Source organism: Oculina patagonica, chromosome 3, assembly GCF_052425735.1.
Source record: "Oculina patagonica isolate OP01 chromosome 3, crgOcupat, whole genome shotgun sequence".
NCBI classification, from domain to species: Eukaryota; Metazoa; Cnidaria; class Anthozoa; order Scleractinia; family Oculinidae; genus Oculina; species Oculina patagonica.
In genome coordinates, this window is record NC_135760.1 from 4,430,442 (window position 1) to 4,447,343 (window position 16,902).

Genomic DNA, 16,902 nt, shown 5'->3' on the forward strand with positions numbered 1-16,902 from the left:
CGTTAATTCCACGAAAAATCGACCCTACTTAGCCGCTATATGTAAAGCGCATGTTCCCACTGTGAGCTTATTTCAGTGTTATTTGACAGTTTTACACACTGCAATGTTTTTAACTCCATAATTTTCCAGACGAAATGCTGCATACGAAAGTGCCAAAAAAGAAAACACTGAGCTTGGTGAGCTACAAGCCAAAGGTAGGGAATTACACACACTATAAATAAGATGCAAGTCAATGTTTTGCTTATAAATATTTGTGCATTCATTGAGCTTGTTATGTTTTCATCTAATTTTTCAGTGGAGCAGCTAAGAGAAAGGAGAGATAAACTCCGTGAAAGGCTTAAGAATGGACCTCATGAAATTGTGCAAGAGTATTTGAAAATGGGTAAGTTTGACAATAAATTATAGGAACAAACATAATAATTTATTTTGAAATAATGTTGTAACTATTATAATTATAATTCATAAGCCAAGAGGAATGATAACATAGCCAGTAGAATTATCTAAAGGTCAGATGCAAAAAGTTCTCACAGACAGACTTTTTGCAAAAACTTTCCTAATCCGTGGCAACATTATGCAAGAATTGGTTCATGCTTTTCGCGGCTGTGTGCCTATCAAACAATATATAATGGATGCACTTGATAGTTTGGAGAGCACTCGAGAAGTGAAGTGTTCTTGGCTACACATCAAGCAACTCTTTATGCTTCTCTCATGCTCTTCCAATGCCTGCGTGCATCCGTCACTCAATAAACACAAGCCAGGCATAAACCAATCCGTGATATGGGTGCTCCTGAAAGGATGAAATTCAGGTTAACAAACTATACTGATAAAAATTGCCTTCTGTTTTCACTGCATTTACTTGAAGTAATTTGGGTATTTTCAAAAGGACTGAAACAGTTATATTATATTTCTGCTGTACTATAATTCATTTCATTATATTTGTAGGTCAGTCCACAAGAAGGAAGCAAACAAATACTTCAAAACAGGTACACATTGTAAATCAATGGTTAGTAATTTAAGGTGGCCCGCGGCTAATTCCGGGAGCGAGGGTGCTTTTTTTTAAATCGAATTTTGGGGATGAAAACCGTAACCGATTTCTTTGATTTTTGGTAGTTGTAATAACAAATGTTTAAATTTTATAAATCTTTACCTTTTAAAGCCCAAAATATAAACAATCGCGAGAAATTAGCACTTTATGGAAAACCTTTTTTTCGAAAATATGCGAATATTTTCAAAACGCGAAGATAGATTTTTTTCTAATTAAGGTCAATTACTTCAAGTAAGCCTAGGTTTCATGTGAGCAAGTTTCAACTAAATCGGCTGGGTAGAAATTGCTGCACAGTTGACTGTTTATTTTTCGCATAAACATATTTTAATTGGATATTTTCGCAAGCTATTGCAACAATGCTTAATAAATGCTAAGATCACTTCTGTCATTTGAAAGCTCAATACCTCCTAAAAAGTTGCTGAAAAATCTGAAACGATCGGATATTCTCCGCAAAAGTTATAATCAAATGAAGCATAAGTGGTTTACGGTGCGAAAATTGCAAATTAAAAAAATTCAATCTTTTTCGAATTAAAAAAAATCGACCGATTTTTTTTCTTTTAATTTTTAGTATACAAAAATCCAACATATAAGCAAACGCCCTCATCTAGTTTCGAGCGTGAAGTCTCGATGAAACTCGTCAAATTTGGCTCTTCAAGATAGTTACCTCGCGTCCTTCAGTTTAAAGCGCTTTGGAAACCCCTCAACTAACAGTAAATTATTCAAACTTGCCGCATTCTCAAGATTATTTAGCACCTGGAAATGAACGCCCGTTTATTTCAAGGTGCTAAAAAATCTTGGGAATGCGGCAAGTTTGAATAATTTACTGGAACACAAGGGTTTCCAAAGCGCTTTAAAATGGAAGACGAGAGGTAGCCATCTTCACGTACTAAATTCGGCGAGTTGAATCCAATCTACACACACGAAACTAGATAAGGCCGTTTGTGTACATGCTGGATTTTCTCATACTTAAAAATAAAAGAAAAAAAATCGGTAGTTTTTTTTGTAGTTCGAAAACAATGAATATTTTAAAAAATACACTTTACGCACCGTAAACATCTTCAGTTTTATTTGCTTATAACTTTTGCTAGGAGTTTCCGATCTTTTCAGAATTTTCAGCATTGTTTTAGCTGGTATTAAGCTTTCAAATAATCAATGCAATCAAAACATTACACAAGCGTTGTTGTAACAACTGGCAAAAATACACAAGCATAATATTTTTAAGCTAAAATCTAACAGTCAACTGTGCAGCAATTTCTACCCAGCTGATTTTGTTGAAACTTGCTCACATGAATTCTTGGATAATTTGAACGTATTGACAGCAATAAGAAAAAAATCTATCTTCGCGTTTAGAAAATATTCGCGTTTTATTAAAAAATAGGTTAATTTAAAAGGTTTTGGACCTAGTTTTAAAGGATGGGTAGAAACATTTTATAAAAATATATCTAGCTGTGTGATAAATAATGGGATGTGCACATCTTACTTCGATGTACAGAGAGGAGTCAGGCAGGGCGACCCATTATCACCATATCTCTTTATTATTGCAGCTGAAATTTTAGCTACTGCGATTCGAAGTAAAACAGAAATTCAAGGACTTAAAATAGGGCGAGAGGAATTTAAATTCGTACAATATGCTGACGACCTCACTGTGTTTGTGCCAAATCTCGATTGTGTACAACGTACCTTTCATTTGCTAGATCAATTTGAAACTTGTTCGGGTTTAAAGGTCAATTATACCAAAACTGAAGCTATGTGGATTGGCTCCTGTCGAAATAATACAGCGGCACCTTTGGGACTTAAATGGGTAAATACAGTGAAGGCAATTGGAATAGTTTTTACATATAACGAAACTGAACAATTGCAGAAAAACTTTTATGAAAAACTAAAAGATGTTAAGTTGCACACGCGGTTATGGCGTTGCAGAGGTCTCTCACTGCTTGGAAAAGTTACAATAATTAAATCCTTTTTGCTTTCGAAGATGATATATGTATTCTCAGTTCTCCCAACTCCACAAGATTTCATCAAGCAGATTAACACTATTATATATAACTTCCTATGGAATGGGCCTGACAAAATAGCACGAGCAGCAACAATTAATGACATTAAATTTGGAGGGCTAAGGCTGATAGATGTAGAAACTTCAATTAAATCTTTAAGATTAGCCTGGCTTGGTAGAATATTTTCTGAGGGCTCTGCACCATGGAAAGCTTATATTAATCAAATGCTTGACAGTTACGGTGGCACTTTTCTATTGAGATGTAATTATGATGTTAACGATTACAACTTTCAATGCCCTTTCTATAACGAATTTCTCCAATGGTGGGCTGACTTTAGAAATGATTCCTCTACCAGGCCTCTTATATCTGAACGTATAATCTGGAACAATAAGCTAATTAAAATAGATGGTAAGAGTATATATTTTGACAATTACGTTAAAGCTGGAATCATTCTAACCAATCAGATGCAATTTAATAAGGATAACGTGGAATCATATAATAGGGCAAAAAATGAAGGGTTGAGACACACAAATTTTTTAACGTGGTCAGGGATTCGATGTGCAATTCCCACCCACTTAAAAGCCTTAGATGGAAATGAAAGTGAAATAGATTCACTAACATTTCATTTTAATGAAAAGCTACTTGACCCAGTAACTTGTAAAAGTAAGCAATTCTATGAACTGCTACTCTCAAAAAGGGCAACGGTATCGAGGGGTTTTAATAAACTTAAAGAAGATTTTGGATTAGATGATACAACTGTGTCAAAGGCTTTTCTTAATTTAAAGTCTATTTTATCAGAAACCTTTGTTAGAAGTTTTCAATTTAAACTGTTAAATGATATTACATTCACTAATACGCGGTTAGCAAAAATCGGTTATGTTCCAAATGATACTTGTACATTTTGTAAAAATGAGTCAGAAACAGTATATCATTTATTCTATCACTGCTCTTTGACACATCTCTTTTGGGAACACTTTAAAAATTTCTGGTTTGTATTAACAGGCCAACAGGAGGAACTTACGCATAAAGATGTGTTCATTGGTAAAATAGAAAAAAGTGATTTGTTGAATTATTTTTTAATTCTAGCAAAATTGCATATCTGGTTGAGTCGGAAACATTCAAAAATCCCAAATATTGATGTATTTAAAGAACTAGTTGATCTAAAATATAGAACTGAGAAGTATATAGCAGTAAAAAATAATATGCAGAGCAAATTTCAGACTAGATGGCATTTATATATAAGTAATAATAGCTAAATCATAAGTTCTTACGAGTAAGATAATGGTAAATAGATAAGATAGTACATAGGTATATTGTAACGGTGTCATTGGTATATATGCACCGCAAATTTGTATATAAGTCTGTAAAATTGTAAAATTTCTGTTTGCAAAACAATGGCAATAAATATGTGGAAAAAAAAAAAAAAAAAAAAAAGGTTAAACTCATCAACAATAGATGAGCTTGGGGAATGGTGCCTACAAGGAGGGTGGAGCACGAATGCTGCTGAGCCGAAAGCGTCTAGGGTATCCATGACAACCCTGTGAGCGGCAACCACCCACCCGGCACCGTCACACTGAAAAGACAGTGGAAACACAGATACTTACCGCATACTTACCATGACAAAGGGGAGGGATGGGCCGGGAATAAAGAGACTGTGCGAACTATCTTTAGCGAAAGCAAAAAGCGGAATGACTTGACATCTGAGGCCACGCTGTAAGCCATGTGAAGCCCCTGCACGAAACCCCCGGCCACCCCGCACCAAAACCCTGAGAGAAACTGCTGGCCAGCATTGTTTCGCGTTTAACCTAGCCTAAATTACATTTAGCCAACTAAACTACATTTAGCCACATTTAAACTCGTCAACAATAGATGAGCTTGGGGAATGGTGCCTACAAGGAGGGTGGAGCACGAATGCCGCTGAGCCGAAAGCGTCTAGGGTATCCATGACAACCCTGTGAGCGGCAACCACCCACCACACCCTTCCCTCCAAAGTGCTTGGAGAAAGAAGGGCCCGCGCACAGGGTGGAAGAGGGACCGAAACCCCCCAAGCCTTCCAAGCACCAATTCCCAATCCTGCAAAAATCAAACACAAAAGGAGATACGTACCAAGCCAATGGCCTAACTGACTCTGCAACAGCTTGCTGCTAAGGTTAGCTAACAGCCATGTGATCGGGCCAGACAGCCCAGCATACAAACCCAAGGACCATGAACATAAGGACAGCCACCGGCCTTGCCATCAACGAGAACCTCCATCACGGGACAGACCATGTGTACAGCATTAGAAGCGGCATAAACCAATGATTCCTTCTCAGATGTCGGCTAGACAACGGCCCAGCTGACAGAATTGATCCCGATGGATCCGGCACGTGCTGTCAGCTCGCAGCTGGCCGTGACAGCTGCTTAGACAATTGGGATAACGACTCCGCAGGAGTTTGAATATACGATAGGTAGGCCGAGCTTGTCCATCGCCCCAAGGCTTGAATTTGATGGTCTGGGATCCCATTCTTGGCGGCCACTGTTGCTGCTCCAATGCGAAAGCTGTGACTAGAAAAATTGCCTTGAATACCCGCAGAAGACAAAATGTCACGGCCGTCTGTTTTGAAACAGAAATAAAGGGCCTGGAGCGTCACCCCTCTGATTCAAATAAGCCAGCATCGAGTAAATTGCACAAAGTGGGTACTCGCCCCGGCCAATGTGCAGAAAACAGCCCTTGCGAAATGGATCTGTTTTCGAGGCCTTAATCCTGAGCCGTAAGCATGATGGCAACGAACTGGAGTCAAAAGCCACATCCGCGACTCCTAGATGAACGGAGGGCGAAAAGCTAGCCAGATTGGGGACCGTAAACTCCGCTGAGCGCAAAAAGCCAAAATAAGCTAAGTTACAAGCAGCCCAAAACATAACATGGTCTGGGAGGCTCAAATCCAAAGCACGAAAGATCACCATCATAATGTCATCGGTCACAGGAAGGCGTAAAGAGGATGAATCACCTTGTGTTCTCTTAATTCCTCGCAGAACTTGTCGTAGCCTAAGACACTCAGCCAGAGGATCAGCGAAGCCCTGCTCAATATGCAGCGAGCGAACTGCCGAAAGATAGACCTTGATTGTGGAGTGTTGGACCGTATTGGCCAGGAAGGTTGCGAAGAGACACAATGTCCACTCGTCGGTAGGGCATGGGGAACCGGACTGATGAACTTTTCCAAGCTGAGAGCAGAAATCGTAAAACTTCTTCTGGCCAGACAAATAGGAGCTGCGAGTCGACGAAGCCAAGCCCTGCACCAAGAAGTTTTGACACTGCAACTCTAAGGAGGAGGGATCAAAAGCTCCCAGAGCTGATGAGCGATTGGAACTGGATGGGGCTGTGCCTGGGGAGCCAAACGCCTGAATTCCTGCCAACGGAAACGGGAAAGAGCATCAGCGATATTGTTATGAACACCAGGGATATGCTGTGAAGTGAAAGTAAAATTAAAACGAGCCGCAGCAGACAGTAAGTGACGGAGAAGACCCATGATACATGGGACCTTTGATGACCTGGCAAGCAGGATGTGTACGACAGCCTCATTATCACACCGAAAGAGGACATGACGCCGACACCACTGAGAACCCCACACATGGGACGCCACCACCACGGGAAACAATTCCTTGTAAGCGATGGACTGATCTGCCTGGGAAGGTACCCATGCACCACTAAACCATTCATCCTGGACGTATGCCCCGAAGCCCAACGAGCCAGATGCATCTGATGTCACCTCCACATCCGTGGGAGCCGACATCCCCGGAAACAACCAAAAACTCACTCCATGCCATGATGTCAGAAAGTCATGCCACCACTGCACATCGAGGTGGAATTCAGCATTAAGGCGAATAGGGTGGTCACGAGTGCGGAAACAGCAAAGGAGATCAATCATCCGCCGCAGAAAAGTACGACCAGGCCAGACAACTTTGGCAGCATGATGAAGATGGCCAATCAGCGACTCGAGTTGGCGTCTGTTGCACCACCGTCGGTTCCGCCAAGACTGGATCAACTCCTGTAAAGCAACCAGCTTCTCGGTTGGCAGACGAGCTGTCTGAGCCAGCGAATCTAACTCAATTCCCAACACCACTAGACACGTGGACGGGCCAATGCATCTGTTGGGGTGAAGGGGAAGGCCGAGTGAGCGACAGACAGTCAGTGAAGTTTGTAAATTTTGGGAGCATTGCTGAGAATTAGCGGGGCCAGCGGTGATGAAGTCATCCAAATAATGCAACAGATCGGGTACATTGTGCTTACATAGTATTATCCACTCTACCAGCTCGGCCACTGAATTAAAAATATAAGGTGCAGAGCGGAGGCCAAAAGGGAGGGCCAAGTCCACAAAGAATTGGCCACGCCACTTCATCCCGAGAAGATAACGGTCCTCCGGGTGAATCGCAATATTGCGATACGCCGCCTCAACATCAAATTTGGCCATAAGCGCCCCACACCCATGCTTCGCAATCATGCTAATAATCTGATCCAGCTTAATGTAGTGCATGGAGAATTCGTCGGAACTAATACCATCATTTACGCTACACCCCAAAGGGGATGACAAGTCCACAATAAGACGCCACTTGCCAGGTTGACCCTTCTTAGGAATTACCCCGAAGCTGCTTATTTGTAAGTTGGGCAAAGGAATTGATGGGAAGGGGCCCGCAACCCTACATCGAGCCACCTCGTTGGCCAGGTAGTCATCAATGACCTTGGGATTCTGAAAGGCGGACGATTTGTTTTTCTTGGCGGCCTTGAGTCTACGAGCAGGTCGGAACCCCAAACGAAAACCGTGTTGCAGACCCTCAAGGACATAAGCAACTGTCTGTCGATCAGGGTGCCCAGCCAGTTCCAGAGTAAATTGCGAAATGTTCAACGGAGACACCACCGATACTGGATGGAAGATGGGACACCCTATGGGAGGCAGGATTGCAATAAAAACAATGTTTGACATTGTACAACAACAACAAAAGGTATGTAGATATATATATATTGCTGTAATACGACGAATCAAACCTACGGATCTACAATAAACGTTCTGCCAAACTGTGCCTACTCCTGACCGGGGAAACGAGATACTTGATAACAAATGCAGATCAAAATACTTGCACGAAAAAAGGGGAACGCAAGAAAATGAACTTAAAACGAAAAAACGAAAACGAGTTCACATGCACTTCAAATGCAACTAAGAAAATATTGGTGACAGCCATTAGGGCCATCAACAGTCACCACAGACTAAAGCAAGGGCTAAAAAACGACGCAAAATGTGACCATAACTCAGAGGCCGTGAAAAAACGAGTTCACAAGCACCTCAACTGCAACTAACAACATATTGGTAACAGCCATTAGGGCCGTCCACAGTCACCATGGGCTAATACGAGTCAAATGTGACGATAACTCAATTGGCCGTCAGGCGACCGACCAAGATCCGTTCAAGTACGGCGAGCCTTAGCCCGAGTGGACTCCGAGGCACTTGGCGAGCGACTACGACGTCGAGACTCATCAGAACGTTCCTTGGCGAACTGCTTCGAGCAAGAAGTTGCTCGGTGTGCGCCTGAACACACACCGCACCGGTGAGCATAATGGCAGGAGGCGAACGGGGCCGTGCAACGCCCCTTATTCCACGACTTACAAATGATGACAGACGCAGACAATCCTGGAGGCTCGGGTGCTTCAATCGACGTGGTCGACGAGGAATTGCGGGCAGACGAACCAGCTGCATGGAAGTTGAACAACTGCACATTCATGGCCGACCAATCAGTTTGCCGAGTCGCGGCGGCGTGCTCGCGAAAAGCTTGGTCGTAAGCAAACCAAACTCTGCCGGAGAAATGGCGGTATGTTCGAAGAATCAGCAACTTATACTGAGTCAAATCTTTCCAGCGATTAGGAAAATAAGACACCAGAATAAGGTAAAAAATGGAAAAGGCTTCCATCCACGAAGCGATGTCTTCGATGCGGCGTCGCTGTTTTTTCGGCTGGGAAGTCAGTACAAGTCGACCATCTAACAGCAGCTGAGGCTCCGGCTCTTTCTGTACAAGGTTGACCGCCAGTAAATCGCTCAAATCGATGTACCTTCCTGCCACAATCTTGTTGACGAGCTGAGCTGGGACCGGCGAAAAACCGGGGCCCACCACGAACGACTGATCCATTGCAAACACGGTTGAACGATCGGCGACATCGCGAATCGCACCGTTCAGCAAACCAGCAACGCTTGTACTGCAAACGGAGGATGACATAGCAGGCATCGCAAAAGTAGAGACAAACGAAGGCACTACCATGGAAGCAGATAAAGGAGGCCTACCTTGCTGCGAGGTACCCGCTCCTGCAGCCAAGAAATTGGTCACCGAAGTGGACAACAATGGCGGAACGCCCACAGAACACGAGTTCGTCGTAGCAACTGCAGCAGAAACCAAGGGTACGGCCGAAGTGGAACTTGGCGGATTAGACGTGATTGGAGGAGCAAGTTGAATCGATCGTTCAGCTGCTAACGCCGCTTGCACTGTTCGTGCGATTAAAGATGCAATGGCCGGCGTAACTCCTTCACTTCCAGCAGGAATTCCATTTTCAGCGCGAGACACAGGAGGCAAGCCATCGAGCGAGCCACTAGTTGGAGGATTCCCAGCACCGGAACCACTTTCTTCATTTTCAACTTGAAGGAGAGGAGCCGTTTGCCGACTATTATTAGTCTCACGCGTTCCCATAGCAAAAATTCGAGCGAATAAAGAGACTGTGCGAACTATCTTAAGCGAAAGCAAAAAGCGGAATGACTTGACATCTGAGGCCACGCTGTAAGCCATGTGAAGCCCCTGCACGAAACCCCCGGCCACCCCGCACCAAAACCCTGAGAGAAACTGCTGGCCAGCATTGTTTCGCGTTTAACCTAGCCTAAATTACATTTAGCCAACTAAACTACATTTAGCCACATTTAATTTAAATGTGCTTATATTTCGTGTTCACTGTTTTTGTTTGTTCCAAATTTTAAAGCTTTATTAAATTTAAACATTTGTTTTTTCGACTACCAAAAATCAGAGAAATCGGTTAAGGTTTCCATTCCCAAAATTCGATTTAAAAAATAGCACCTTCGCTCCCGGAATTAGCCGCAGGCCACCTTAATGTGAGTTACAAACAAGAAGTTTAAAAGTGGGTGTAAAGTAATAATGATGATGATATTGATGAAGGTTGCAAAGTTATTTCAGGTTGGACTATACCTGCCAACTTTTTCTGGGTCAAAGATGTGAGATTTTTATCCTGATAGTGCAGAATTTCCAAAGACGATACGACCATGTCCAAAGTTTTCTGAAGACGTCCAAAGTATTCTGAAGATGTTCTAAACATATCCCGATCCCAGTGCCCAGTCCCAGTGCATGGACCTGTTTTGCTAAACACGACACGACCTCGTTCCAAACTCCTTTTTTTGAGATTTCGGGGAAAGTATTGTCATTTACTCATTTTACACAGAGTTTTCCTTTCTCACATTGGTTTGAGTTAACATATTTTTGGAAAGTGTGTGGGTTATGGTTGTAATAACTCACATTTTTCAACTAGGCGTGAGAAATTGGTTCCTAAGCATGAGTTGGCATGAGATTGAAGTTTTTAACTTGCAGGCGTGAGACCCATGCCTAAGGCATGAGAGTTGGCAGGTATAGGTTGGACAACCATCTGAAATAATAGTTCTAAAAATCATGTAACTAGTTATAATGTTGTTGTGAATTTGTTTCCTTAGACTGTCCTAACAGCTGCAAGATTGTTACATAAAAGAAAGGTAAAAAATTTTCAAAAAGATAGTGCTGAGGCTTTTTGTCAGAAGCATTTTAATTCTCCTTATTTGCCTACTGACAGTGTGGTGATATTAAGAGTCTGAAATTTAATGCTGATCACACATATATTCTCAGTAATAAAGAGTGTATTCTTGCCACTGAAGGTGGCCACACTGACTAATGAGTTGGACTCCAGATGGTGAGAGCTGGATTTGGGCCTGACTTGGTACTTAGTGTGTATGTCTGTCTCACCACCCAGCAGTATAAATGGATACTGGATTATTGTAAGGGAAACCCAAAAACTACCAGAATTACAGGGCAGTAACAGTTGATGAGCTTTTGTTGTGTCCCATTAAGGGGGATGGAAGGGGTGTTGGGTAGCAATAATTCTTGCTGCTTCATCGTGAAAACCACAGTATAGTGTTGGTCTGTTAACCCCTATGCTTCAAAAAGGCTTTATTTGTCATTGCCTGTAGAAAAGAAAAACCCTGGATTCTCCTGTCTTAACTTTTAAAATATTTGAAATCTTTTCCTTCATTCAGCTGGCTGATCTGTGTGATGCCTACAGACTGACTGGTGTTTCAGTTGTATCCCAAGAAGCAAAAAGAACTTGCTTTAGATTGGAAACCTTTTTTAATTGTAAGTAACAACACCCCTAAGTTTTTTCAACGTTTTTCTGTTCTTCAGTTACCTGGCTTCCATATCAACCATTTTGAAACTAATCCTTGGGAGATGGGATGGTGGTGGAGATGGTTAGTGCACTGGACTTTGGATCAAGTGGTCTAGCCAGGGTCATTGTGTTGTGTTCTTGGGCAAGGCACTTTATGCCTCTCTCCACCCAGGAGTATAATGCTGGGGGGAACCCTGCGATGGACTAGCATCCCGTCCAAGGGGAGTAGATATACTACTGGTCACTTAATGCTACAGAAACTGGGATAAGCTCTGGCAGTATGGGCCACTTGGCTGAACACAGAGTTGAATCAAACCTATTTTACATTTTAGTCTCAGGCTTGAAACATTCGTTCAACTAATGTTCATTATCTGTCTGCATGAAATGTTTTTTTTTTTTTCAATCAACAGCTAGCTATCATGAACCATACTATGTTGAAGTGGAATTAAAAGACAATAATTTAAAGGTTGGTCAAGGAGAATTTTTAATCACAAGTGCTTTCAATAAGACCCAGCACCCACCAGAGCTAAACTTTAAGTTGCTGGTCAGGTGGCTTTGATTCAGGCAGCTAAGAGATGTATAGACGAGTCTTGTAAAGCCATCTTTGTCTCTTTTCCTTAGATTCACAAGCACACTGTACCTTACTTTATTCCTATCGACACTATTAGCCAGCAGTACCTGAACAGTGACATCAAGGTATCTTATAAATTATAATTGAATGTTTATTGTTGTAACTCCAGGCATTCTCTTGTCTTTAGTTCATTATGTTTCAATGATTTTACCCCCTCGTTTGAGCCATTTGGCTCTCTGCTATTAAACTGAGCTCTGAGAAGGTTCAAGCTTTGATACATTCTTTCTAACTTCTGCCTAGACCCAGATGTAATTCATAATGTTAAAAAGATTTATTTTTTTTATCATTTTAGAAGTTTTTCATGGTCATCTCTGAGCATCTCAATGCATTTGTGGCAAGAAGAGAGCAGGTAAAAAATTGTAAAGAAATGTAATGTTGAATTGTACTTGCTTCTTTTTTGCGTGTGTGTGCGTGTGCACAGGCAGCCCAAGCTTACAATAAGAGCCAAAGAACTGTGACTCTTATCGTTAGCTTGGGCTGCCTGTGATGTTGCGATCTAGCCATGTGATCATTCTTCTTTAGCATCAAGATTTCTTTTTCCTGACTCGCCTTCACGCTGAAAACCATGTATTTCATCCTGCAAGCAGGCTGCTTGGTCAGTTAGACACTGTTGTTCAAATGACTATTAAGTGATTAGCATTGTGATTTCAGGTTCAACTTTGTCAAGAGCAACATGGAGCCAAATTGGATGGGGAAATATCTTGCAGCCCTGCACATGATTTTGTTCAGTTGAAATTCAAGGTAGGATCTTTGCGAAAATTTTAATATGGTAACAAGAGCCTGCCAACCGGGTTAGAGTTAGCCCCAACACTACAATTTTAGGCAATTTTAGAGTGACTTAAAAGAGGGTGACAGCCAAATCACCATCATGTGTGTCCAAAGGGCTGTGTAGTTCTAGCCATTTACACTTTGTAAGGTTATTGTAGTCATTTGCACGCATTGCATGCCTAAGATGACCTTGGAAAACTTACCTTGACATAAAATCAGTTTCTCCTTAGGGGATCAATAAGAATGCGTGGAGAATAGTAAGGAGAATTGCTATGAAAGCTGGTCTTGGGCCGGGAATATTAATGTGCTAACCAAATACTATAAAATTGAGTTGCAGGAAGTGAAGGGACAGAATAAAGGCATTGTTGTAAAACTGACATATGATGCACTTACGCTAACAAGACCATCACATGTTGATTTTTTAACAGAGGGTAAGTAAGTATTATTAACATTTACGTTGTACAATGACTCGCTGGCCAGTGTAGCTATTTTTGCATGCAGTGACAAAATAGTAGCGGCAAAGCCCCGAGAAAAATTGCGGAGTAGTGGAGATGGAAACTGTACCCCCTAGGGAGGGGGTACTTAAACAACTTAAATTTAAACTTGACCCTTTTAAATACCATCTTTGACACATAAGGTAACCTTTTTGTATACCTTCGATAGAAAGTGGTACCACATTCACATACCTATACCTTGGTTTTTCACTTAAAATACTAACAAAGATGAATTGGCTGTTCGGTGGGTCTCTTTGAAATATTTTGAACGGCCCTTTTAAATACCTTAATGACAGTTTTCCCTGCCCATTTCTACACTCCAACGCATAAAATCCCTCTTCTTTTATATACCTACAGGCTGAAAAGGGTACCCCTTTCGGGCAGAGCGTCCCCGTATAGTCCCCTATAGCTCTCCTTCCCCCCCTTGTACCCTCCCACCGCGCCGTCCTGTTGCTCGCGTATTCTGCCACTGGGCACAACCGAAACCGCATTCCGCGTAGACTTGTGACTAGCCTGAGTGAGTGTATTCCTGCTGGGTTCAAGCTCGTTCACTTCCTGTGAACATTCTGATGGCCTTTTCCGGCAACATTACATTTCCCTTCAGGTAAAAACACGTCAACATTCAGAAGAGGACTTCAAGCTAAAAAGAAACTGTTCAAAGATCACTACCTCCATCAAGCCTATGCTGAAGCCTTTACAGAAGACTTGGATGTTTAAAATTAAACGTTGGAGAGTTGGTTTTTGTGGACGCAAAAGCAGCCGGGTTTTTTTCACTTGTGTTTCACCGAAGACTGACTGATTGAAACGCTGACTAGTGAAAGTATCAGCGTGTTTATGTGTGGCACAAACAAGGCACATCTTATTAACCACGCGTGAGGGCCGTACTGGGCGAATATTGGCCCGAGGTCTTGACAGTACAGATCAAGCGCAGTAGGTTCTTACACAAAAGACCGAGGGCCAATATCCGCCCAGTATGGTCCCGAGCAAGCTTGGTTAATAAGAGATTTATTACACGACTGGAAACTTTGTGTAGTGAGAAATGCTACCTGGTAAGATGTCGTGGAAAACAATGTGCGGCAAAACTTTTATGCGCGCTGAAGGAGTTATAATTATTTCTGTGTTTAAGGTCATTTCATTTTCAAAGCAATAAAAACTCCGAAAAAGTCTTGCAAAAATCTTGCGCTAAATCGCGCGAGAATTAGCGGGATCATCCGGGACAAAACTCGGTCCGATACTTGGAAAATATCGGCCCTCGCGGGACCGGAAATAGAGTAATCTGATTGGCTGATTTAGTTATTAGCCCTCGGACCGCCTTAGTCGTGTAATATTTATTGACTGAAAGCGGCGGGATTGCAGAACAAAGAAATTCTGCATAGTTCAACGCGAGAAAGAACTTTCCACACACGGTATAGGGGAATGTTATTGGGGCGATCAGTGTTTGACATAATAAAAAATTTGGTTTGTATCTGATCTTAAAATCGGTCTAAAAAAGTTGGTAAAAACGTATAAAACTGAATTTTCGGTAACTCTCTGTTACCTTCATCAGAGTCAAAATTGGTTCAGTTTTTGCATAAGTTATTATACGCCGCCGGTCTCTAGGGATGTTCCCAATGTTAAATAAACTTGTGGGAAATGCACATGCTCATTCACAGTTAATGTCCTGGATAGAATGTAGCGCTTCTAGGAAAAGGCGTTGTTGCCTATTGTTGACATTTCTTTCTATATTAAAATTTCTACATAATCCGGATGAATGTCATGGTCTGTTGTTTCCGCGTGACATCTTATTGCGCTTTCGTTATTAGATCTTGTGCCAGGCTTGTGCTCTGCGCCGCGCGAATTCCATGATCTTTTGCTCTCTCCCACATAGGCAAAATCACATGTTTTGCATTTGACTTTGTACACAATTCCCTTGATCTGATTTGTGGCGGGGCGATCTTTTGGTTTCTTAAAGATACTGCCCAGTGTTTTAATATGTGGAAATATGGAATAAATACGGATCAGAAATACCCTCTTAATTCCTTTGGCAAGCTATAAGACTGCAAATGTATATTTTAGTTACCTGATCGACAAGGCAGAAATTCCCGGATGTTGATTTTGCGAGCAGAAGAAATTAAAGACCAGGCTCACACGAGGAGAACACAAAGACTTGGAGGACAAAATTCTTAAGAGAAAATTTCCACTCAGACCGAGCGGGATGTGGCACAAAAATTCAAAATCAGAATTCTAGATATGCCGCCCACAGAAAGCCTATGGAAGGCCTAGAAACGTGGTGGGATTTTTTTCTTCAAATATTTCTTCGACCGCTCAAAAACTTACAAAACCGTTATGAACCCCAGTGTCATCTAAAACACACAAAATAAACATGACTCATACCGTGTCGTAAACTTCGCACTGGCTCATTCGCATTAAATGAAACCCCGTTTTTGAGCCTAGAAATGTACTATTGAAGTGTTTATAAGTCATTTGAGTCCAATCTTTCCTCTCTAAGTTAATTTTTAAGGTCACGGCGAGCCGCTAAAAATCACTAAAATTCGGTTGCTCGAAATTCTTAATTTGGCGCTCTTTTTCGAGAGAGAATTTCTCTACCCGGTAAAACTCTAAATTACTTGAATTTCAGATATTTTGAAAGGCGAAATGCCGTTCTAAAACCTAGTGTAAAAATTTATTTCGGGCTCTCTAAACGCGCTGAGTGCGAACGCTCATAAAATACTTATAATTACAAAATTACCTGTCACTGAAACGTAAACAATACCCACATTCTTCCGACCAGACAGTCCAAAACGTCTTCTTCTGAGTCTTTCTTCCGTTTTCTACTGGTATTTAGATGTAATCTTCAGCAGAAGCTCCCTGTTGAGATTATCCTGAACGCCATATCTGCCAGATATCGAGTGTAAAGCGAATTTCGAATTATATCGCCATCTTTATTGATTAGTCTTCAAGGCAGTCTTCAAGCGTGCCGTCGAATCGACAACTTCAGTACATCTCCGTGTTGACATTTAACATTCGACCACTCTCGGGCCTAGGTCTGCCATGCTATTCCCATCTGTTGTTAAACAGCCGTCGAATAAATATACCCTTCTTGTATCAACCCTTTGATTTCTCGACCAAAATGCCGGTCCGTTCAATTCTTCATGGTCAGGAACAAAGCACTGGAACCAGGCAAACTGTTGTTCTCCGATTACATGTTGGCTAAACTTGCGTGTCACGCAATCCCCTTTGTAATAGTCACTGGGTAGGACTTTTGGTTACATGATTTCCCTAAAAATAATAATAATAATAATAATAATAATAATAATAATAATAATAATAATAATAATAATAACTATAATAAAACAGCCGATAATTCGAAAGATCAGGACGTGTAAACTACATATTCTGGTTAACGCTGTGCAAACATCCCTTTGTGACCCTTAGGATCGTAAACTGACTTATGTAAAGGTTTAATGCAGCGCTCATTGTTTCACTATACTCAAACAACCAAAGGTTTAAACAACATATGGCAAACTATTATTTGCAAGAAGCATAATCTTGGTCAAAAT

General features: G+C 41.6%; 1 protein-coding gene across 1 annotated transcript in view; it reads left to right on the forward strand.

Annotated features, from left to right (window-relative positions):
• LOC144646265 (centromere protein O-like) overlaps positions 1 to 15,110 on the forward strand; it is a 15,358-nt gene extending 248 nt beyond the window's left edge. The window contains exons 2-12 of the mRNA XM_078505797.1: positions 130 to 194; positions 296 to 382; positions 943 to 983; positions 10,767 to 10,805; positions 11,343 to 11,439; positions 11,881 to 11,936; positions 12,092 to 12,166; positions 12,394 to 12,450; positions 12,753 to 12,842; positions 13,207 to 13,300; positions 13,968 to 15,110. Coding sequence (XP_078361923.1) covers positions 130 to 194; positions 296 to 382; positions 943 to 983; positions 10,767 to 10,805; positions 11,343 to 11,439; positions 11,881 to 11,936; positions 12,092 to 12,166; positions 12,394 to 12,450; positions 12,753 to 12,842; positions 13,207 to 13,300; positions 13,968 to 14,080 — 814 coding nt within the window. The 3' untranslated portion in view covers positions 14,081 to 15,110. The remainder of the gene's footprint in view (positions 1 to 129; positions 195 to 295; positions 383 to 942; positions 984 to 10,766; positions 10,806 to 11,342; positions 11,440 to 11,880; positions 11,937 to 12,091; positions 12,167 to 12,393; positions 12,451 to 12,752; positions 12,843 to 13,206; positions 13,301 to 13,967) is intronic.
• Positions 15,111 to 16,902: the final 1,792 nt, after the last annotated feature.